This window comes from Coturnix japonica, chromosome 5, assembly GCF_054131305.1.
Source record: "Coturnix japonica strain WE chromosome 5, WE-NBRP24, whole genome shotgun sequence".
Lineage (NCBI taxonomy): Eukaryota > Metazoa > Chordata > Aves > Galliformes > Phasianidae > Coturnix > Coturnix japonica.
In genome coordinates this window covers 53599663-53624878 of record NC_140667.1, presented here as the reverse complement: position 1 = coordinate 53624878, position 25216 = coordinate 53599663, and the positions used below count along the sequence as shown (strand labels likewise).

The 25216-nt window shown below is 39.2% G+C and overlaps 1 protein-coding gene and 1 non-coding gene across 3 annotated transcripts in view; one reads left to right on the top strand and one right to left on the bottom strand.

Moving 5' to 3' along the window:
* Window positions 1-193: 193 nt before the first annotated feature.
* WDHD1 (WD repeat and HMG-box DNA binding protein 1) overlaps window positions 194-25216 on the bottom strand; it is a 28468-nt gene continuing 3445 nt past the window's right edge. For both annotated transcript variants that reach the window (XM_085549673.1, XM_015865855.2), the window contains exons 4-26: window positions 23878-24029; window positions 22639-22750; window positions 22259-22309; window positions 20012-20107; window positions 18213-18305; window positions 17603-17709; window positions 15338-15473; window positions 14644-14839; window positions 14241-14437; window positions 13461-13645; window positions 12391-12632; window positions 11778-11915; window positions 11360-11516; window positions 9950-10064; window positions 8950-9081; window positions 8387-8604; window positions 6758-6888; window positions 5097-5150; window positions 4214-4257; window positions 3922-4074; window positions 3303-3436; window positions 1942-2077; window positions 194-1210 (exon numbers count right to left, since the gene is read on the bottom strand). In XM_085549673.1, the coding sequence (XP_085405799.1) occupies window positions 1010-1210; window positions 1942-2077; window positions 3303-3436; window positions 3922-4074; window positions 4214-4257; window positions 5097-5150; window positions 6758-6888; window positions 8387-8604; window positions 8950-9081; window positions 9950-10064; window positions 11360-11516; window positions 11778-11915; window positions 12391-12632; window positions 13461-13645; window positions 14241-14437; window positions 14644-14839; window positions 15338-15473; window positions 17603-17709; window positions 18213-18305; window positions 20012-20107; window positions 22259-22309; window positions 22639-22750; window positions 23878-24029 (3180 nt within the window). In that variant the 3' untranslated portion in view covers window positions 194-1009. The remainder of the gene's footprint in view (window positions 1211-1941; window positions 2078-3302; window positions 3437-3921; window positions 4075-4213; window positions 4258-5096; window positions 5151-6757; window positions 6889-8386; window positions 8605-8949; window positions 9082-9949; window positions 10065-11359; window positions 11517-11777; window positions 11916-12390; window positions 12633-13460; window positions 13646-14240; window positions 14438-14643; window positions 14840-15337; window positions 15474-17602; window positions 17710-18212; window positions 18306-20011; window positions 20108-22258; window positions 22310-22638; window positions 22751-23877; window positions 24030-25216) is intronic.
* On the top strand, window positions 16589-16660 carry TRNAG-UCC (transfer RNA glycine (anticodon UCC)). Its single transcript has one exon. It is a non-coding gene; the product is annotated as a tRNA-Gly (tRNA).

The window sequence follows — 25216 nt, the reverse complement described above, 5'->3', positions numbered from 1 at the left end:
TTGTGTTTTTTTGCAGAACAACTCTGCAATGTACAAAAATCTCTCTGGATCTTCAACCTACAGATTTCAATGCTAAAAACATCTTCCCAATGGAGAGTCATTTGCCTTTCCAGTAATAAAGTGAAGAGAAATGAAGAGTGAAAACAAACAGAAAAGATTTGTAAAGCCAGAGGAAAAAAAAAAAGCAGGGGGCTGTTATGTTAAATTGGTTTAATTTATCTTAAAAAAAAAAAAAAAAAAAGAAGTTCTGAAACTTGAACTTGTTTCAGTTGTATACAATAGACACACTGCCTCTTCCCCAGAGAAGGGTAAATACGACTGCCTTAAAGTCTGTTTAATTACGATCCCACTTCATTTTAAAAACAAACACACAAAACGATGCACACAATTTCAAGTTCTGAGCACTGAAGCACAGACTGGGAAGGCACATCTGCATAGTCTGCCATGTCTCGTTTTTGCACACCTGATATTCCTAATTCAGCTTCGGTCCTACCTGCTCCGGTTTTCTGTCCCAATCTGGGTCAGGCTTCTCAGTGACTGCCTCACATGCTGAAACTGCAGCTGACCATCAGGAAGATATTAAGTCGCCATCTTCCCCTCCTCATCCCTTGGACTGTCCGTCTCTTACAAGTGTTTACAGCAGGCAGAAGGAATGTACAGAAGCCATGACTCTAAAACCATAGGACAGTACCTAGCATACGTTCCCCAAAATGACTCACCTACATTTAGCACCAAATATTACGAGTGTGCAGACTCATGGCTACACCAAACTGTGGAACTGCACTTCTAGATAACAGGTCCATTTGCATTAGTTTTCCTGTCAGTCTTTACACTTTACACGACGAATGGATTCAACATTTCTCTAAAGAGCTGATCATAAAATACTTTCTAAAACCATTTGGAGTGAGGCACTCTCTTTTTGCGAGCGCTATTTGAGTACAGTGGCAAACTTCTGAAAACACTGGACAATGGCACTGAGAAAGCAGACGCTGAGAAGGCACCACGTTATTTAGCTCTGCTTGAATGCAAAAGATGACAACCTGGCATTAGTAGATTGATCTAAAGGCTTCTTCTTTTTGGATGCATTTGAGTCCTCTGATTTTTGCTCCTCGTTCTTTTTCGCATCATCTTCAGCAGCCGTGGGACGCTTTCGTTTTTTATCTTCTGTGATATCATTCACTGCTCCACCTTTTGCTTTCTCAGTCCACACCTGTGAAGAAAGTACAATGTTAAATAGAAAACAACATAGGCTGCAAAATACACTGCATTATTTTACATGCCCTCTTTCTCTGATTGGAAGGAAGCACTGGAGTAATTCCTGTTAAGAACTAAGAGAGGCTGCTAATCAAGTTGAGCAAAATGTCCTCACTTTTTTTTTTTCCTAACAGAATTCACCATCAAAACTATCATTCCTTTGAGCCTGTATATGAAACTGAAGGCTTTAACGGTCTTTCTGGACAAATGAGAAAACCAAAAGGCTTTAGAACCAAGCCCCAGTTAGCTAAGTCTCACCATATCACTTTTAACTCCCTCCCTTCTCATTTGTTATTTCTTCATTCATTATACTTCTCCCAGATGTCCCATTCTGGGAAAGCAGCTTTCTGCTTTTATTTATTATTTAGATATCATAGAATCATCACAGAATCATAGAATCACAAGGTTGGAAAGGACCTACAAGATCATCCAGTCCAACCATTCTCCCAGCACCACAGCTACAACAAACCACTAAACCATCTCTTGTAGCTCCTCATCCAGATGCCTCTTGAACACTGCCAGGGATGGCAACTCCTCACCTCCCTGGGCAGTAAATATATCTATGTTTTAGATCATGGTCCAATTCAAAACTTAGATTCCTGAGGATGGACAACAGTGGAATTTAAAGGAAAAAAAGGTGCTGACTGGAAATAATCGAAGAATTTGGTGGGAGAGAACATTTCTTACCATTCTTTCTTCTGATGACAGAACTCTAAACCGACTCATGCCTTCTTTTATTACTTCTGCTTCATTCAGACCAGGATTATCTGTTAAAATGTTTGCTCTGTTCTCTTCTAGCCACATCTGGAAACCTGTCTTTGGTCTAAAACAAGCGCAGAAAAAATGTCAGTTAATGAAGGTCACAAGAAAAGCACACACCGCAAAATAACATTTCTAAACAGCACTGGAGAGGGTTTTCTGTTCTCAAAAGAAAAAGCATATATAGTCAGAAGTTCACTTTCTCCTCCTGCAGTATGCTAACAGAACATGCTGACAAGGCAAGACTAATCCAAGCGTTTTTATTAATTCTGTGATATATGTGGAGATGAACATTTCAGGTTCAGAATGATAAAGCATTATGGTTCTCTTCGTCTCAGACAAAGTCTCCCCAGCCTAAAAATAGAGCACATATTAGCAGGTTTCAGCTAATCCTTTTTCACAGTTCTCTTTGTCACGTGCTTTAGAACCTTATCTGTTAAGGCTAATGAAAAGAATACTAGTCCAAATGAACAATAATTTCATTGGACTTCCTCAGTTAAATTAAGTCTAAATGAAAAGTCATTATAATAATGCAAGTTTCGTGAGGACTGGGATTGTGGAAAATACATCTGCTCCAGAGGAATAACACGCATTAAGAGTGATAGCTAGAAAGAGATATATTGCTTAAGTGATGTCAGTTTCTTGCTTTCTTTTTTTCCTTAAAAAGTACATAAATAAAATTGTAAAACAAATATACACAACACAAAACAAACCAGCAGTACCTATATTACAATTAACCATTTACACTTCCATGTATAACATCTAGCTTTCAGATCTTTAAGTTTGCCTAGACGTGTTAGAACTTTAAGCTTTCCCTATATTTGGAGATAGTACAGCAGCACAGCTTATCATTCAATGGTCATTATCAGTCTCAACATTATTAAGATAAAAATTGTTGATCAGGTTGCCCAGGGCCTGTTCAACCTGGCCTTGAACACCTCCAGGGACAGGGCATCCACAACCTGCCTGGGCAGCCTGTTCCAGGACCCCATCACTCTCCTAGCAAAGAACTTCCCCCTGACATCCAACCTAAATCTACCCCCTTCAACTTAAAACTATTTCCCCTTGTCCTGCAACAGAAACTTTCTCTGCTCTATCACTATGAGTGTAATAAGCATGTTATCAAATTGTCACAATAACAGCACTAGTTCACTGCTCTTCTGAAGAAAACTCACAAACATGACAACTTCAACCTTGATATTAAGCCATCTTGGCTAACCCAGTGTCTTTTTGGACTTGCTGTTCTATCAATAGCAGACTATGGAATTAAGCAGCCTCAATTTGCTCACCTTTTGTTTTCAGTGTTGTCCTGTGCAGTGACTTGGACCTCAGGGGACTCATTCCCTGCTTTTTCTTCTCTTTCTCCCAGTCTTTTTTCACTGGAGCCTGGTGTACGTACCTGGAAGAAGGACGCTGCTGAAGCCTGGAGAAGTTGGTGTATTAAAAAGAAAATGAAGTGAATGAAAAAATGCAGCAATGCCACCCTCAAACAGCACACATCATAGAGCCTAACAAAACACAAAGCTTTTCCTAAAGACACAGTCGTTGTTTCTTTGAGTAATCATGATCTTCGAGGTCTTTTCCAACCTGGGTAATTCTATGATTCTATTTCCATGAATGGAAGAACTAATCCAAAAATGTAGCATCAGCCACTCGACTTCAGCAAAGCAGACATTAACTTAACATTATTTAGAATAAAAGCAGGAGATTCACTGTAATTTCTACAAATGAAACAACATGTTTTTATTCCTGCCCTGTGTTTGCATAAATTTCTGCATTATCTTAAAAGAACACTGCCATCTACAATGATCTACTACATCAACAGGTTTCATATTTGATAAAAGCTGGTGAAACTCAACTGACTGTTTTTTGCTCATTGAAACAATGTGAAAAGATCAGAAGCGTTACCTGCTTGGACTTTGGCTTGGGAATGAGAGGCTTTATAACTGGGGAGCTCTGCTTGTTTACAGCTCGACTGCTAGAATTTTTCTTTGAGTATCTGCTCATAGTGTCTAGAACATTCGCTGAGGGGACCAGTGGGTCCTTTTTGTTGGATGACACCTAGAAAAACAAATAAACAGACACTTTCTTTATCCTCTGTCCTTCCAAGATTTCTGTTGTTGTTGTACCATAAATTCAGATAGAATCATCTGCTGTGATTTTCAGAACATCACAATCAAACCAGCTTCAAGATTCTTACCTTGAAGGGATTCACTCGTCCTTGGCTGCTTGATACAATTACAGCTATTTAATAGGAAAGAAAAAAAAGAGTGTAAAAATGTGTGTATCCAACACACACACTGTAGATAAGTAGATAAAAGATCATTAGCCTCATATGCAAAAAACGTGGCTAACACTCATTTTTCATGTTTCAGCCTCTGTTAGTTGAAAATTAATGATGATGAATAGATCAGAGGCATCCACTATCCCACACCAAAGCAAAGAAGCTCCCCTTAAGCTTGAAAGCATTTGGATAAAAAGAAAAGCACTTTGTTAACTACATGAAGGTTATACTATACACCCTCAGCTTTTATTAGTCACCAGAAAAACCACACTGGATCTACAATTACAAATCCATAGGAACACCCATTATTTCCTCAGTTTCCATTCCTATTTATCTTGCTGGAGGATGGCAGGAGGGAAGAAGCAAGGAAGAATAAGAGATTGTATTCTGCCCTGCCTGTTAAACCAGAATCACAGTCCTATGGCAGGGTTACTAACTCTGCTCTGTAAGTGAAATCCATGAACAGATCTGTAATTATGAAGACAAATCAAATGATTATTGCTCTACTTTTTCCCTGCCTGAAAGAACACCTTCAGGACACAGCCAGGCAGACAACTGATTCAGCACTTGGCAAAAGCACGGTTATCAGCATAGTGTTGAAGAGCATTATTAGGTAAAGATGACATCAACAGGAATAAGGAACCTCTTAAAAATGTGAAAATAACAATCAGCATAAGTTACTCCTTGACAGCACCGTTAGGCACTGCATTCTAGTAGCAATGGGAGGACATAAAAACAGGAACAGATGTGGTGAAGCATAGGAAAGTTCTTATACTGGAATAAATGGAGATTTACTCACCAGACTTAGGAGTAATCACCTCTGAAGAGGCTGCTTTGGAGAAAGGATTTGGCCCTTTGGAATAAAAAAGGCACAGTTAAAATGTAATTATATAATCAGTTAAAAACAAAACCCTAAACACACAAGGAAGTCCAATCTGAATCTTAAAGTATATCTATTTATTTCTAAATTGTGCACACACTTTTACAAAGCCATCCATCTTCTTTACCTGGATTTATGTTAAGAGTTGTATACTTATGTCTTAAACATATTTTCTTTAATTAGAATAACTAGTCAAGTCTGAATGAGAGAAGCAGAGTTTGTAACTAAATACCAAACAATAAGAGATAGACAACTATAAAATATGCCAATGTTATAGAAAGTAATAAATAAATACAGTAAAGCAGAAAGCAACAGATCTATTTTCTAGGTAAAGCTATCATTCCATCCCTCCATCTTTTGTCTCCTCTTTTGGAGGGAAGAAGCTAATATACCCCACAGACCAAGTAAAATGAGAATAACCACTAAACTCGTCTTGCTTTTCTCCTCTAGATCACCACTCAAAAGCCCCCAGATGAACACTTTCAGTACATAGAAACATTCAGCAGGATGGGAAAGATGAGGAGCTGAATGGAGACAAAATAAAAGGGAAAAATAACCAACAATCTGCCAATGGTAATGACACGAACATCACAATGCTGCAGTCTGCCTGACAACTCTTTCACAAGTAAAAGCCCAGATGCTGAAGAGGGAATACTCAGGGAACTGTTTGTCCATCAGTTCATCTCCTGCAAGACTTGAACTGAAATCAAATAATAGCATCACAGAGTGACCTAGTACATTAGAAACAGTGTTAGACAACAAAAAACCTCACTAGGGATCCCTTAAAACAGTTACAGACAACACACAAGTGAGTTGTGACAGAGCAGGAGATACACATTCATTTTGTTATTCTGCAGTGACTGCAGGCACATGCTGGGCTACAGATCCTGATCTGATGGGCTCCACCATGCAGGGAGGCCTGGTAACAGGAAGCTCATGGGCAGTTGTTTCTGTGTGTCACCCTGTTAGACCCGCTACATATTTTTTTCATGCGCAAAAGTCAAGATAGATTAGAAACCACCAGGCCTGTTCTCAGTAGCCAGCAGAAAATAGAGCTCCCGATACAGTTGCAATTATTAATTTCTACTTAAGTAAATGGCTTCTAAATTGAAACTCATTTCTTTGTCAGGTGGTGTGTGCCTGTCTTTCCTAAATTTTATGTAAAAAAAAAAAAAGAAAGAAAAATCAAAAACATAGAGAAAAATCCATTGCTTGTTTGGTGCTACATACTGCTGAGTTATCCAAACTAAAAGTCATCCAGAATTCCTTATCAAGTCTGTGAAAAACACATCTAGATAAGATGTCTTGATAGGACAAAGGGAAACAGTTTCCAGTTAAAAGAGGGAAGATTTAGACTGCATATCAGAAAGAAGTTTGTTATAAGAGTAGTGAAGTACTGGCACAGGTTTCCCAGACAGGTGGTTGATGCCCCATAGACATCCAAGCTCAGGCTGGATGGGGGTCTGATCAAGGTGTTCCTGCTCATAGCAGCAGTGCTGGACTGGATGGCCTTTAAAGGTCCCTTCCAACTCCAATGATTCTATAACTTCCAGCCCACTCAGAGAACAGATTTTTCTTACTCTGTTTAGGCACTTCAGGCGTTTCTTCTGCTTCCTCATACCCATCGGTTTCCTCAGCTTCTTCCATCTCTTGGTCCTGCTGAGCACTTCTGCCTGGATGCCGGCCCCACTCTGTGGCAGAGGTGCTGTAACTAAACAGAAGGAATACATCAGAAAGGAAGAGGTGCCTGGAACTTCACCACATTCAGACAGTAAGCTGAAATGAAGGAAGGCTAACTTACGTAACTAATTCAGGAAATAAGATGAATAACATTTGGCATTTGTTACACCGATTACAATGCAAGGATTACTAAAAACAAAGTTTCATTAACCACTTCTGTTCAGCTCAAAGCACTTGCAGTGGTGCTCATGTAGCTCTAAGACAGACCACGCAGCTATGAAACTGCCTGACTCTCACACTCACTACAAGTGCTTGCATCATACTACAAACAGCTCTGCACACAAGAGCAAACACTCAAACAGAAAGAGCAAGCTTTTGCCACCTTCTTCAGAGCTCACAACAACGCTGCTAAGGACACTTTGCCATGGAAGGTAAACACAAACAGAAGATACCTTCTGTAATCTCCATTTAAATATAAATGTCTCCACTATCATGAGTAATACCAGGCTACTTCTCTGCATAAACAAATGCGCAGGTGACAACAGGGACTCATGTGTTCAGTCTGAAGTTTAGGCAGCAGGTTTTCATGTTTAATCTGGTTATTTTCTAAATTCCTAAATTATAGTATATTTCTTTTATTTCCCTCTTTACTGATTACTGAAATGCATGTACATGTAAACAAAAGGTTCATTTCTCTTAATTAGAATGCCAGGATTATGTTGATTGGGTGCTAAGAACAACCCAGTGCCTGTGATGTATTTCAGCCCTCAGAATGGCTGAAGTTGCAGACATGGGATAGCAACTCTCATTCACGCTCCAGAAGGGGGCAAACCATTTGGCAAGGAGTTTTAAATATGCAGTTTCACACAGGAGAAAAGGGAAAGGCTATAGATAAGTCCCTCTGCTTATCACTTCCTCTTGCTTAAAAAAAAGTTACAAATTGCATACAGAAAATTGCTATGGGAGGACATTGCTTCCGATAAAACATTATGACATTTTGCTGTGTTATCAGACTGGTGGTTAGCTACTTGCTTCCTTCCAACTGCACCGTCCAGATGCCAAGCAACAACACACAGCTCTTCCGTATGTTCTACAGTCTAAAACAAATTCAAAACAACAACAACAAACAGAGAGAAGAAAATAAACTTCTTTTGCCTCCAGATAAAACAGATGTAGGTACAGGAGGCAGCACAGATACAAAGAAATGAACGCACAGCAAACCTGTAATATTTCACTTGTTTTGAAGAGCTGGGATTAGAGGGTGAGGGAATAAGACAAAGTGAGATACCCTGAGGTAGCTGAAAGAAGAGGGGGTTGGAGGGAAGTAAAAGGGCTGTGGATGAAAGAGAGGTAAAATGTAAAGAGAAAAAAGATGAATTGTAGTCAATCAAAACAACAAAAGCTTAGAAGAAAACAGGAGTAAAAAATAATCAGAGTAACTTAGAATCAGGTCCACTTTGCCTCTGAAGCCACTGCTAAGAAATCAGTAAAAACATTCCCAAGTTTTTAATCCCAGGAATCTGCATTACCCAGCATTCGTGTGAGCTTGGATATCTTCCTCCTCCTCTTCATCTTCCAGTGCTGTTGCCAACTCGCTTGCTTTCTCCACAGCCAACTCGCTGAGTCGCTGAGCTAAATTTAGTCTTCGAGAGCGGGATGCATACTTGATGGCTAAATTCACCACATTTTGTGTCATGAGGTCAGCAAGTTCCACACAGCGGAATTCACGCTCCAGTTTACAAGAAAGCTGAAAGGAGAAAAGCCTTGAGAGCTTCATACTTCAGTGACAAAGCTCTCTCTATAGGGCCAGAACACGATGAGGTTTCATGTACATACTGAATAAGGATAAACTGCCAAAAATGATCAGTCTTCTTTTAGAAGGTTGTTTTTGATTTTATTTCTGGTTAAGAAGCCTTCCCTCTTTCTACCCTGTGATAAGCAATAACAGCATGAACTGCCATCCACCTCTTATTGCATTTGGGGAGCTCACTGGATGAGCCAAACTTCCATCGCATCAGAATTAAAATCAAATGGCATCCACTCAAAATAAAGTTTCATGGATTATTTTTCTTTTTGATTTCCTTGTACTTACAGCAAACAACTTCATCAAAAGTTCCTGCTGCTCCTTCACGGGCTGACTTTTGGCATTTTCATCAAGCTCATAGCCATTCTTTGATAAGTAATCCGCGTAGTTGTGAAATAGAACTGAACGCCAGTATTGCTCCTGAGAAAGAGAGAGAGAGACATCCTGGAGGTCAGGTGGGGGTAAATAAGGAAGCTCTTAGCTCAACACCTAACAACTTGCAAAAGATTTTATCATTCATTCTTAAATCTTTTCATTTTATAATGATGGTGAGAGATAGACAACTCTCCTGAAATGCCAATGCCTAGTGAGGATAAACAGCCCACACTAACATCCATCTGCAAACTGATCTGAACAGACTCCACGTATTCTAAATTCCATTTGCACCACAGGCTTTCAGTAGGATGATTCTCAGACACTGCTACTGGCATAGGCAGTTCTAGAACAAATTGATCATTTTATCTTGTAACTTCTGTCCCACAGCAAACTGGAAGAATAAAGAATAAATTAATAATAAATCTTTGACATGAATTGAGTTCATAAAAGCAAAGTACTTATTGAAACTCTTTACACTTCTATCAATGAGAATAAACTTCCAACAGCACTAGACAGTCTCTACATTTGAGGCCAGCATTTCATGTTCATCTCTAGTTCGTGTACTACAGCTGAACCCCCACAATATCTTATTACTTAAATTAATTAAAAACTGGATAATTGATTTACTTTTCTAGATGTTCTCTTTTATTGGTCAGAATGTGATTATTTGTAAGTATAAACCTTGTGTCAACTCTAACAGCTTCATTAGGTATTCTTCTAGAACCAGCTGTAAAGCAAAACAAACAGAAAAAGCCACACGAAAGCCTGAACTCAGATAACCTCCTTAGCCAGGTGCCTTATGCAGAGCCTGTACCACTCTCTTCCTTGCAGAGATGATTAATAGAAATCTTGTATAATCCCTGCTATGCGGATGTCTAAGACTATCAACTGTGGTCTCAACATCATTCCATACCTCCATCTGCCCCTTTTCTGTTGTAACTTGGCAGTAAGGGAGCGTAAAAGATAATATTGCCACTGCAGGACGTGGAAGCGTTGGAGGGAATCGGGCTCCTTTGCAAGGAATACACCTGGACGTGGGAAACAAAAAGCAGATGCAATCCTCATCATCTAAACCATGTCTCCTAAGAAGCAAGATACTTTAAGAGGATTTAGTCTTTAAAAAGTAGTAATTAAATTACTGACTTAAATATAGCAAGATGTGAAGATTGCATTCTAAAGGGTTATTTTCACATTGCAACCAATATAAGATTTTGAAAGCAGCAAGGTGCATGCTGCTCTTGTTCACATCAGAAACACCAAGCATGGCACAGAACAGACACAGATCTCTATCTCACACAACACACAATTTGACAGCAATTACAAAATGTAAGTGCAGTTTATTAAATGCAGAATCTACCAAACAACAAAAGGCCACTGGAAAAAGAGCAGGCACATCAACTTCTTATTCTGATGGAGGTTTTGGATTTAACAGTGCTGTATTTAGGCACACAGAGGCCAAAAAAAAAGGTAGGGCATGCAGATGTACATATACTAACAACAAGGTCTTAATGCTTCATTAAACTAGTGCTCTGGTAACTATCACTTAAGCAGAACATTGATTGGAGAAAAGCTGTGTTTCCAGCAGCACCAACAAGCATTGACAAAAATGTCTGGTTTCATAGCTCTAAGCTAATGTTTCAAACACTAGGGGAAAAAGAACAGGAAGCATTAGTGCTCTGGCAATCCATGTTGATTAGGGCACATGTTGTTCCTACAATAACCCTCCCCCCTCCTTATCTTCAATGGGGTTTGGCAACTAAGTGTCTCTGATGCTTGTTAAAACTAAGAGGAATACTCACATCTTAAAGTAATGGCTCACTCTCAGCTAAAGAACTATTTGAGCACATCAGCACTTTCCCAAAATCTTTCTTTGTGGCCACAGTTTAAATATTAACACAATACCAGATTGTTCTTATTTACCTGTGCCTAAGAATGTAGGTTAGTGACTTGAGTCTTCTCAAAGGGACAAAAGGGAATAGTTAAAAACTCAGAAACTTAAAAAATATATATCAACAGCAGAAGGAGAATCCTAAGAGCAACCATAAGCAAAGTGCAGTCTGACAAATATGCCTGCATCAGAGACATGATTTCATAACAAAGCACATGTGCCTGTCAGCCAAGGGAGGAAGCTAATATTAGTTTGTTACACATCATAAAACTAAGAGTTAATTCAAAACAAACTTAGTGACGAAACATCCATGCTGAACCACATTCATGAACTAAATTTATTACAGTGTACAGTTATCTGTTTTAGTAAAACTTATTTCCAGTTTCTCTTAGTAGGAGGTAACAAACGGAGCATTCCCTTTGGGGCATATCTGACCTGAGCTGCTGGGGGTTTTCATGGATGCCAACAACCCAGTAATGATCAGATTTTCCTTTGCAATGCTCTCGTGTGTTACACACTGGAATCCAAGTGTTCCCAACTCCTCGGTTCAACATCCTCACAATTCCCTCAGAATCCACGTAACACGGGGTGCCTGTTGGATACAAATGCAGACCATTAATCTGACAGGCAACTAATTATGACGTGGCTGAGTTTGAACTGGTGGATACTGCTGGGAAATGACGTTTTACATAACTCAAATTCAATATCCTCTCATCCGAACAGTGCAACCTTGCTGGGAAACTGCTTTCCTTAGAAAGAAGCGCCACCTTCTGAAAGCCAGTGCTACTGCCAGGGAACTGATTCCAGTTCAGGACTTCAATTAATTTTATTTGCATTTAATTTAATTTCATACCTTCTGCTGAAAATCCAACCCACACCAAATAGGATTTCTTTGTAAGAGAAAGAGGGTCTCCATGCAAAACTTGTTTCTTTTTCTTTCCTAGCTCCACCAGCTGTACTCCAAGGCACTGGTCTCCATCAAATCCAGTACCTAGGAAGAAGTTGTTCAAAGACTATGTTAGAAAGCAAATGGTCTCGTCTCTTGGCTAAATTTAGGTAATTTCTGAATCAAAACCTAAGTCTAGGGCAATGTTATTCATGAATAAACTACCAGACAAGAGACTATTTGTCACTTTGGACATACAAAGCATGCATAACAACTAGTCCCTTAATTTCCTCGAGTAATTCATCATGGCATGACTGAAACCTACGTTTAATCCATTTGTGCTACTGTTAAGAAATTCTCCCATTCCCCACAAGTTAATGTAGGCATCCCAATATAAAACATATGCCTTACTGTCAGATGCCAAAGGCTTACAGGTTGTGACAGTATAATTGTCATCAAGAAGACAAGAGGGAAAAGCAAAATACTTCTGATGACAAATACAGCATTTGAAGCCAATAACAGACAAGGAATGAAAGCACAAACTCAGTTCAAAAAATAAAAGGTCAAAAGGGAGAAATACCTCTGTGATAAATAATCATCAGCTGCTCTCCATGTCCTGCCATACACACCACTGGACCTGGGAGACAGAATATCTCCTTCTGAACTCCTCCAACTGTAAACAGTCGAACCAGCAAGGCACTAGTGGCACAAGCAGCCCAGCCCTGGCCTAGACAGATAGCTTCAATATCTTCATCCTTTGGCATGTCTACTGTCCACTCCTTGTTTGCATCCCAGGAGCTAAAATGAATGCAGTGGAGCTTGCTGAAAGAGAGTAAAAAGAACAACAGGTAAGTATTTCAATAAGAAAATAAATAAATAAAATATCTGAAAACATACCATGCTCTTCAACTACACCAACATAACATGTTTTCATCAGAGACCTGGAATGTGTGACTCTCATGGAAAGGAACAATGTCACCCTACAGATCACAAGGGGTTATTTGCAAATCCCTGCTCTTACTACTTAAAAACCAAAGAACCAACTTGAACTCCAGCACTGTAGATTCAATACATACAAATAATATTCTCAAAGGCAAACATTGTTTTTCAGCCTTTCCCAGTGTTGTACGTGCCAGAATAAGCAAAAAGTTCTTCCTTCAAGATTTTTCTACCAAAAAAACCCCCAAAAAACAGCAATAGTATTGCTGCTCTTAAATGTTCTTAAACACTTCACATTATAATTCTTCTCATAAGACTGTGGGTATCTCCAAACATCTCCCCTTAGCAACACTATGAAAAGAAATAGCACAGACCTCACAATTTATCATCCATCTGAGCAGACTGGAAGACTATTGTTCAAGGTTTACAATTTCCTTTGAGCTCGCAATGCATGCACTTTCTAGTAAATATGTATTTGTGAAAAGGAAAAAAAAGGATTTGAAGAAAATCCACAGGAAACAATATGCATCCTTAAGTATCTTGAAGACTGCACGAGTGGAGGTGAAAAATCCTCCTCAAAAGTGGCCCTATAGATAGAAGAGCAAGACCACAAGCCACAAACCTCAAATAAAGTGATCAAAGCTGAGATAAATGAAACATAGTAAATGTAATTCCATACTATGAGTTTGACAGAGCAAAGCCATGGCTTACCTTGCGAGTTCCTCTGTACTCTCACAGGCTAGCAAAATAGCTTCAGTAGAGAGGTCAGCCATCGTGTGATTCAGGGAGTTAGGGAGGTGTGTGGCATGATGTATGGAGGTATCATGAAATTCTACATCAATAGCATTGTCTTGATCATCGTTGTAACAACGAATGATACCAACGGAATTCCAAACCTATTAAAAAGAAATAATAAAGTCATCCATCATATTGACTGCCTTCAAACAGCCTACTGTAAGATAACCACTGCTAGGTAGGAAAGGGGAGGAAGGCTGAAGAGATACATAGACAGGTCCAGTAGTTTCTAAAACAGCTCAATTATGTCAAAAAACAGTTTTGTTCTCATTGCTTAGCCATATTTCTCCTTAGAAAATAAAACATCAACAACTTGCAGTTATAAAGAAATAGTGAATGACAAATATACAAGTCTTAAAAGCACAAAAATAGCCACAAATTCTGACTAAAAAGGAAGTTCAAAACAGACTCATTTGACTTCCGCAGCACAGCTACAAAATGCATTGCTGTCTTGGAGCCAAATATTTACTTCTACATCAAAAGCAACCAAAACATAAGGCATAAAACTATGCAGTCTGCATTAACACAAAGCATAGTTTTTACTCATTAGCTTCACACTGTGAAGCATTAGAGAAAAAGAACAAAACCATAACATACAAATGTAGATTTGGAAAAGATCAGATTAAGATTGAGCAAAACCAGGACAATATTAAGAAAGCAACTACATCTACATAACCACACAGAAGTGAGATTTACCATGAACCGATGCATGAGATGTACAGGAGTGGAACCAGGCTGGAAGGGCTTTTGCCTGGGGGTTGGTCTTGGCCCATCATAGAAAGGTTGTTGTGTAGATGACATTGGCAAAGCTTTAAAGCCACCAATCTGATCATCATCATCATCATCATCCTCCTTTTCAAGTAGATTGGAATTAGCTTTTATCATTCCAATATCTAAAAGTTTAAAACACATACATTTATGTTGATATCTTCCAAGTATTATTCTTACAGCAGAAAATAGGTAAAAACATTAAAATAGTGAACATTTGTCTGGAAAAATAAGACAGAATGTATGTTAATAGATGATGCCAAGAAAGGATGCTACAAAACTGTTTCAATAACAGCACTACAGAGCTTTGGAAAATCAGTTTATTCTGTACCTAATGAGTTATCATCATCGTCAATGATTGCCTTTCTTGGATGGCCTGACGTTGGCATAAGGTCATCATCATCACCACGATCTTCATTAGCTCCAGCGTTTGGGGAAGATTGTGGTTCAACCATATCTCCATTTAAATAGTCATCATCATCTCCATCAAAGAGATCTTCATAGTCTTTTGTCACAGTATTGGCAACCTAAAACCATGTAATCAACTATAATTAATTATCAATTGATAACTATTAACTATTTTTATATTATTAGCAATTCTAATTCCTTCCAGTATATAAAGGAGGCCTATGGAAAATCTGGAGATGGACTCTATCAGAGGGCAGTGATATGAGAAGGGGTAATGGTTTCAAACTAACAGAAGGTAGATATAGATTAGATAGTAGGAAAAAATGCTTAATTACGAGGGCGACGAGACCCTGGCACTGCTGCCAGAGCTGTGGGTGCCCCATTCCTGGAGCTGGATGGGGTCCCAGGCAACCTGAGCTGATGGGCTGGAACAAGACGGTCTGGTCCTTTTTCAACCCAAACCATTGTGTGATTCTATGATTAAATCTTTTGAATATGGAATTCAAGGAATGAATTTGTGCACAAGAGAGAACTTTCAACACTCGGTAGAGAACGTTTCATGCAATTTGATGACATAAACTATCACTTGAATCTAAGAAATAATTGGTGCTGATCACCTTGTCGCTTGGTTTCTTTCCAACACCGATATCTTCCCACAATCCCAGATTTCCTTCAGTATCTGTATAAGCTATTTGCTCATATTTGGGATGCCATGCCAGTCCGCAAACTGAATAACTTTTCTCATGCTTCATTCTAAAAAGAAGATGAAAATTTCCTCTTTTTATTAAGACTCTCAGAGCAGAAACACCTTCAGGTTATTGTAAGTACTGGTAATACTGGTGAAAATAACATAAATATATATAGACACAGATAATATATTAATAAGTTACCTGTGGAATAAATAGCTACCCTAAAAGTTACAGCAGATCTTCCTGTTCTATGCAGGAAATTATTTAAGCTTTAAAATCAATCAGAATCATATTCATAAAACAACAGCTTCCTGATGCTTGCAGAATACAAAGTAATTCCCCAGCAGACAATATGTTCCAGAACCATCCAGTTATAAAAAGAACATTCAGCTGTTTCTCTTGTACCGAATTGATGATTTAGTCCTTTATCTTCTCCTCCCTTTATTCTCACAAAACAATCCAGCCATGAATTATTTACATGATGTCTTTAAAGCCTTACATATGCGCTAGAGTAACAATCACGTTTCTGACTCAAGATATTCAGACAGATAAAGCCTCCCTTCTGTTCTTCACTGTAACTAACCAAGATAAAGTTCTATTTGTCCATTTTCTGCCTGCAGATTGTCTGACTTACTGACATGTCAGTATTTCTCCTTTAGTTGCATCTTACTGCCACCAATCTTGAACTTTGTAACTTGAAGATCTGTTTCCATCAAAACTATTCTTTAATCTATTAGAAGATTAAAACGTAATAAATATTGCCTTTGAAATGCTTCTAGATTCTTTTAGCTATGCACACTACGTATGGTAGGGGAAGGCAAAGCAGTGCCACTTTCCTCCCTGACAGACATCAGTGGAAGCTGCTTCCTGGCAGAACACGTGAATGACGTGGCAGCCCTTGAATACCCATCAGCACATGAAATTAGGTATTAGCATGCCTCACCCAAATTGCATAAGGAAAGAGCCCTCCTCTTGCTCCCTTACTCAAGCCTAGCCTGAATAGCGACCCTGCATCACAGCAGGGACCAGACAGACCAGACATCACTCTTCTGACCTGCGCTTGCTTGTGCTATCCCTCTCTCCTGATGTGCTTACAGAGATCCTCTATAAGATCAGATCGATGGGATTTTTTAGTTTAAGTATTTTGCTGCCTCCTGGAGTTCTGGGTAGCACAGCACAGCGTTGGTGGTATAGTGGTGAGCATAGCTGCCTTCCAAGCAGTTGACCCGGGTTCGATTCCCGGCCAACGCAAGTTGCATTTTGGGTTTTGGAACCCTCAGAACTCCGAGTTGGATGACTGTGACCTGTAGTAACAATAAAATCCCAGCCAACCCCAAATTTGTGTGGGATTCGCTGCTCTACCTAATGTATATAAGACTACGGGACTCAATGGGATTCATCCCAGGGGTACTGAGAGAGCTGGCTGATGTCAGCCTGAGACCTCTCTCAATTACTTTTCAATGGTGTTGGAAATCTGGAGAGGTCCCAAAAGCTGGCAGATATCCCAGTCTTAAAGAAGCACAAAAAAGGAGACCCTGGTAATGACAGGACTGTCAGTCTCACTTCAGTGCCTGGTTAAATAATGGAGATTATTCTGGGAGTTATTGAAAAACACTTGAAGACAATGTAGTCATTGGTCACAGCCAACGTGGACTTAAAGGGGAAAGTACTGCTTAATAAAATTAATTTCCCTTCATGAAAAGGTTGTTTACCTAGTTGACAAAAGGAAGCCAATAGATGTGATCTTTACTGATTTAAGCAGTTTTTGATACTGTTTCTCACAGTATCCTTCTGAAGAAATGCCCAACATGCAGCTAGACAAGTACAGAACACAAAGGGTGAACAATTGGCTGATGGCTCAGACTCAAAGGGTTATAGTACCTCTCTTCACTGTTTTTTATAAATTATCTGGGCACACTCAAATGCAGAGTAGCTAAGTTTGTGCATGACACTAAATTAGGAGGAGCTGTGGATTGGGATCTCTGCTTTCCAATGACAGCAATGAGACCTAAGGGAACAGCATGGAGCTACATCAGGGGAGGGTCAGGTAGAGGTTAGAGAAAGGTTCTGCACCAGGGAGTGGTGGGCATGGAACAGGCTGCCCAGGACAGTGGGCATGGCCCCAGGCTGCTGGAGCTCAAGGAGCATTTGGACAAGTATGAATTTAGGGGATTGTGGAACAGCACTACATACCTCTCTATGCACTCTCGGGTTTCCACCTTCCACACCACTATACTCCCATTCACACTTCCAGCTGCCAGGTATCGCCCACAAGGAGACCACACCACAACATTCAAGGGCTAGGAAAGAGGGAAAATTATAGGGAGAAAAAGTATTACCAATGCACACAAAGCATTCATATTCTGAAGCATAAAATGGACGTTCTAGAAGAAAAAAGTATATCTCCCTAGCAAACGACATCCAGCTTCCCAAACTAGAGCTGCCTTCAGAAAGTTCCCAGCAAAACCATTCTTTAAAGGCAGCACTCTTAACTCTCCTTCAGAACTCTTAACTTCTGTCACTAAATGCTGTCACAACAAACCATGTCAAACAAACCACGACTTAGACATTTAGACAGAAACAGAGAAGGTTTGGCAAACTCAATGCTGAACATACTTAATACATACTCAATACATACTTTAATTAACACATTTTCATAAATTAAAATCAAATTCTGCATTGTGTATCTTAATAACAGCCCAGTTGGAGTACGTTTTCAAGTCAGTGAAAAGAATTAACACAAAGCCTTAGAGTACTCCTAAGAGTATGGAAGATTTAGCAAGCAGCTGTTTTATGTGCCTACCTGTGTGATGGAAGTATCTGATAGATCACCTTGATTATCCCAGGTTTCTCTTTTGTACAGTTTAACAACTTTATCTACAGGAATTGCCAGCAGCTGTTGAAAGGAAACAAGAATTAGGCGACTTAGAACAAGTTATCTTCCAAGAAAAACATTCAAGCAAAAAGCATAGCTTCTTCATTCAAAAGTATTACAGTAGGGTCTGCCTACATATCCAACAGTTCTTTTAGCATCTTAGTAATGCCAATTGAGAAAGTAAAGAATGCTGAAATAATCTTGAATTACAAGGTTCTTTAATGCTTTCCATATGCAATACAGCAAGGAATGTTTGTTTTTATTTTAATCTTCATTTATTTCTGGCAGAAAACGGATGACAGCTGCAACATAAGCTTCTAAGTTCTTATTTATGTAACAGCTAAGAAACAGGCATAAATAAATTTCAGTGCTCTGAGCACAAGTCTTATGTTCTCCCTCTTCTTTCCTCCCCATACATCTTTTTATCACATTACTTTCTCTATAAATCTCATTTTGAACAGCTAATTCCTGAAATAGTTCATTTGGTATTTCACAAACCTGCACAACGGTTACTGCCTGCTTACTTCATAGGATTTGTGTGTTAGTTGTTTTGTTTGCTTTTGTCTTAGAGATTTCTAGTAATCTGCTTTACAATAGGAACTAAGCAGCTGACTACATTTGGCACGTCTGTGTGAAGAACTCATGTAAACATTAAATTGTGTGTTTTTATGCAATATGTGTACAAAGTAACCTGTGCTTTAAGTGACATTCTGTCTCCCACAGAAGAGTTACCATAATGCTCGGTATTTCAGAGAGTGGACAAGCACAGACAGAGCTCACAAAAGGCTACATTGGGGAAACAGGATTATTCAAGTCAGAACTGTGAGAAGCCACTGGAAAACACTCTTCAGACCCTGCACACTAAAGTGTCAATAGTTTGGCAGAACCTATTATTCATCCTTTCAGACAGCAGGCAAGAATAGAACCCACCAAGCAATTTTTCCCAAATTACCACTTTTTGCTCAATTCTCTGTCCTTTACTTGAAGTATAGCGTGGCATGTCCCATTTCATACAGGTTTGAATCTATCTGCTCTTCTCTCCTTTGTGTTACCAGCTGGGGCAGGTGTGCTCTAGGTTATATGATAGACACATCTATACAGCTATGCAAACTTCCCTCCTCCAGCATTCTATGGCAAGTGATATGTATATAGTGCTCTTGCATCTGTACAGGTACAATGCACTGGATATATAGTATGTATTATTGTCAGAACTACCTTTACCCACAGCAGCACTAACTCTGCTCTTCAGTTGAAAAGAATCATAGAACAATTTAGTTTGGAAGGGACCATAAAGATCACCCAGTTCCAACCTTCCTACCACAGGCAGGGATACCTTCCACTAAGTCAGTTGACAGAACAGTTGACTACTTAGGTGACATCTGCAGAGCAAGGTTACTAATTGACAAAATCTACCAAGAGAAAGACTGAACTCCTTTGACGCTCAGTTGTGAACAATTAGGTCATTTCCCTCATGCACAATGTTCCTTCCTACTCAGCACAACATGACTGTTTAACATTGTTTTGGGCTGACAGATGGACAACTGCCAAACATAGTCTGGCACTTCAGCGAGCAAACACTTCCAAGTTTTTGTTTTTCCTAAAAGTGAACTTCACCCCCAGTATTTTCCTTACTCTCTGGAGCTGGAATTTGGACTTGCCTGGATTGAATTCTACTGTACAAAGAGAAACGAAGGATTAAGATGTGGCTACAACAATCTGCCACTTACCTTGCCACTGCCAGGTTGCCAGGCGAGCCTGCATATCGATTTAGCATTTATCACATCGTTACATTTCTGCAGCAGTGGCCAGTTTGTCACACATGTCTGAAAACAAAATATGCAAAAGTGAGTTCTGCAGTTCTGTGAAAATCTACTGTATTTTAAAAGCCCTTAAAGGAAAAGGGTGAAAAAAGCTAGAAGGAAAAAAACCATAATTTTTACAACTGAAATAAGCTCTTTCATACAAGTGCCTACTCCTTCAATATATATATCCAAAAACACTGAAAAATACTTTGTCAATGTAGACCTGAAAATATTATACTACAGTGCAACTACTTACAAGTTAATATTATAGCAGAAGTATTTTTAATGAAGTACAGAACAAAAGAGCTCATACATTTAGGTTACAAAGAGAGAAATCTGGCCAAACTGCTCTTGTCAAATCCAGACTGACTGCAGCAAGGTGCAGCCTGAATCTTACAAAAGCAATGTAAAGATGAATGAATTGCTAAGTTCTCCTATTACAGCACAGATGACATACATTACTGCCACAGCCTCAGGACACAGTTAGCCTAAGTGCCCCAAAAGGCACCCACTGTCAGTCTGAAATTCACATTAGAAGTATGTCTTTGTTTGAAAAAGCAGCAATTGCACGAGCAAAGCACATTCCCAAGTATACTTACAGGAATAATTCTGCATGGATACTTAGTCCAGTGAATAACAGCATTCAGCAAAAATAATCCCACGTGTATCTGCAGAACAGCTTTATTACAGTGCTCACTTGAAACCTTCTTCTCAGGCTCCATAGAGTGCAAGGCCAGCAGAGACAGTTGGCTCATAAATCTTATTTCTTATATGCCCCAAACTATTTGTCACAAATATTGCTAAGCTAAGCCCAATGACTGTATTTCTTAAAAAATATGTCCTCCAATCTGTGATTTACATCTCTCTTTTGTGAGAAATTGATGTGAAGTTTGCAGTGGGTTTGGTTTTTTTGCTGCTGTTTTTTGTTTCTAAAGAATGGCATACTGAGTTCCCTCTCCATAGCCTTTTACCCACTATAACATGGCCTCATCTCCACAAATAAAAGATTGAAATGCAATAAGTTGTAGCTTGACTCCTTGGCAAACTAAGTTTGTGTGCCATAGGCAGAGAGCAAGAGAGATGAAAGAGCCACTGTGCACAAAGACCCCTACCAAAGAAAAATGGGCATCAACCCACTGAACACAGAATCACAGAATCAGAATTGCTCAGGTGGGAAAAGACCTTGAAGATCATTGAATCCAGCCACAACCTAACCATGCTACCCTCTAACAACCCCCTGCTAAATCATGTCCCTGAGCACCACCATCCAAACAGTTTTTAAACACATCCAGGGATGACTCAACCACCTCCCTCTGGAGCCTATTCCAGTACTTAAGAACCCTTTCTGTAAAGAAGGTTTTCCAGATATCAAACCTAAACATCCTCTGGTGCAACTTGAGGCTATTTCCCCTCATCCATTCACCTGTCACCAGTAAGAAGAGACAAAGGCATGAGAAATCTAAACCCCTTCCTAAACCCATTAGAGAAGCCACTAGTCTGAAAACTGATCAGTAATTCACAGAAAGCACAGGAAAGGTAAATGAAAACAAAACACACCTAGACAACAGTTTATTAGCATAAAGATATATTCCTTAACCCTGAAAGCAACAAGTGATAATCTGAAACCCTAGTATCCCTGCCCATGGCAGGGGAATAGGGACCAGATGATATTTAAGGCCCTTTCCAACCCAAACCACTCCATGATTCTGTGATTCTAAGAAAAATAGGAATCTGATGTTGTTACCTTTGCACAGAGGGTTATTTTTGAATATGCTGAGGACAATGTTGACCAATTAAGAAAGATGGACAGAAAGAAAAACTAATCAGGGATTCCACAGGACAACAGCCCAGAGTCCAGGCAGCATTTCATGCTCCGGCTTGGAATTTGTCCCAAAAATAGATAAAAGCATTCTATAAAATACAGTCAAATTTCTTACTAAAAAAAACCTACAAGTCTCCTTTCAGGTGTATTAGAGTACAGCTACTCTTTTATATGCATACAAACTTCCCTACATAAACAGTTTTTGTAAATACTATCAGCTGTTACTGATAATATATAAAAAGATAGGTAGCATTTATTCCAGAAGGGTTATTTCAGTCCAATTCTTATCGCTGTCTGTGAAATCCCTGTTTTCCTATGAAACACTCAACTCAGAAAGGAATGCCTTTTACCTGATCTTCCACTTTCCATACTCGGACAGAACCATCACAGCTTGCTGATGCCTATGGAAGAGAGTTTTGCAAATGAACTAAAGACATTGAGAAACAAATGCAATGAAATTAAAAAATCCTATAACCAACAATAGAGATATAGAATGCATAAGCACTTTTTAAAAAGAAAGTTTCCTTGTTTAAACTGTTTTAGGACTTAAAACTTTCTGTCAAATCATCTTAGTAATTCCAGGTAATTTCAGTAGTTAACTGAAATGAAGATTTATGTGTCCACTCACTGTTGATTTTCTTTGTTCATTTTACTCAAAAATATTTGTGTTGTTTTATTCCCCTCACGGGGAAAAGGAAATTCAAGGTAGAAAGTAAACAAGTATTTTTACCAGGTAAATATCCATGGGGTCAAAAGACAGGCTTAAAACAGGAGCATCATGTCCTCGGAACGTTTGCTGCTTGCTGCTATCAGCCACCTCCACCACTTTGACCATGAAGTCGCTGTAGATTACAATGGCACAGAGATAAAAGCATTAACATCGGTATCACTGGTGACAGAGTATTTGTTTGCAGTAATCAACATTAAATTGGACACTAGTTATCTGCTGGGAAGTATGACCTAAAGGAGACGAATCTCAAAGTTTGTTATAATAAGAGCAAAGACAGATTATCTTCATCAAAAGATAATTTTTGTTAAGCAGTTCTTCTTAGCTGTACTCCCCTATAGCACAGATGTCAACCTCCTGCAGTGTGTTACAGACAATCTCATCAAGGGGTGAGCTCAGTTTTACAGCATCTTGTCTCTCATGCCCTGACCAGGCCGTCAAAGTACTGATTTTGGAGTGAAAGTTTTTGGAAGCGGAAGGAATTTGCTGTCTGCTTTATCTCTCTAATCAAAGTCATATCCTGGGGCAGAGCTGCTCCCTCAGAAATGAGCACTGGCAAAGAGCCCAAGTTCATGATTTCTGTCAGATTTGGAGATTAGAGCAGTTACTGTCCCCAGCTGTCCGGTCTCCCACTTTTGGGGGAGCTGGCATGTCTGCTCTGCAGCTGCCAGTCTTTACAGCCCAGCATATTGATCCAAACTGCTTTCTAGTTCAGTTCACACTTACAGGAGGCAGACAGATGTGACATTCAGCCCACTCTGCTGCAGGGATGGAGGACAAATTCCAACATAGAAGCAAGCAGGCAGTCTGGGTTAGCTACAGCGTCTAAAAAGCTCATCAGATCAGAACTCAGCCAACTTCTGCATATGTGCATACATTTGCCACATTACAATGCTGAAGACAGGACATTATCTTTAGCACACAGTAACAAAATCCTTGATGCTGCAGTGAGATCCATATGGGCGAACACTTGTGCTTTCGCATTATAGGACTGAAAGCTGAAAACATTCAAAGCTCCTCGAGAGAAGGAATTATTTCACAACACCACGCTTCCTCTTAAAACTATTTAGTGGATCAAATGCCTCCCAGAGAATTGCTGCTTAACAGTTCTTTTCATTCCTTCCCCCACTCCTTTAAAACCCTCAGAGGTATGTGGATTAATAATCCCATTGATAAAAATCACTGTGTGAGGAAGTTGCCACACTCTGAATGACAGCAATGCCTTTCCTTATTACACATTACCTAGATCCAGCAGCAATTTTGGTACCATCACTATTAAACACAACGTGGTTTGCGTTCATGGTAAAACGTGTAAGGATGCCATCTGGAGCTCCATCAGGAAATGTGTGTATCTGAACAGTGTTGTTTGATACTGCTGTGATCAATCTGCCATTCTAAAAAAAGAAAAAAGAGAAAAAAACAACATAAAACATATTGGTTAAACCATATTGATGCCCAAGGAGCCAAAGAATTGAGTTGATGTTCCCTGTATTTGGGCAGATTAACTTTAGTAGTTACAAAAGACACATGACAGCAAGACTAGTGAGGGAAATACTTACACCTTGTATTTCTTCATTAAAAATACAGAGTAGCACAATAACTGTAATACTTTATCACATTAACCCAACTGCTTAAAAACTAATACAATGATTCTCTTTGTTTCAGTACTGTAGAAATACACTCCAGTTGTTTCAGTAGGCTTAAAATCCATGATGCCACCTATATGGCAATTTACTTCATCACAACCTTCTCAACTTGTGCATTCACTAAAATAACAGATACCCTGAAAAGTCACTAATGAATTTCAAAGAACTGTCCGCTCTTCTTCAGTTGGATAGAAAAATTACGTCCTTTTAAATAGGCAGAAGAGCTCCTAGAACAGGAAGGATCTTGCATCCTGCTTAGATCAATATGCTCCATAGCCAGGAGAGGGCACCCTTGGACCAAACTTGACAGTTAAATGCCACTAGGGAAAGCTGAAAGTTCATGAGCTTTGTCCTTTTCAGAAACAGAAGGCAGACGGCTGCTGAAAAATCATTCCAGATTAAAATTGATTGCAAAACAAAGAAATAATTATCCTATGCTTGGAACAGTAGCGTGTCTTCCCGAACTGACAACATTATTCCTCCCTTGCATGCAGCAATAAGTTTGTGCGGAGTACTGAGAAATGCTCTATTTCTTTCTTATTTTTAAAGTAGCCTGAAGTTACAGTCAAAACTATGAAGAAAAAGAAAGCAGCAGCCAGTGCTAAATAACCCGAGGAAATAAGGAAAACAAGAGATCAGAGCTAAAAGTCCTTTCCAGGAAACTAAGAACACGACTGTTCCCACTCATGTCCAAAAATTACAAGCAAAACATTTCCCTCCTGCATTCATTTCTCATTTTCACAATTGCTGGCACTGCTTTGCTCAGTGAACTCACTCAAAATCCCCTCCCTTTGTGTGTGAAACTGGAAGTAATTTGATGAAAACCAACAGCAGAACACGCTAAAATGCAATGAGTATTGGGGATACGCACATGTTGTGTTAAAAGGAAGATACAAGGAATACAAGAAACAGAGTTGTTTTAAGGCAGTGATTCT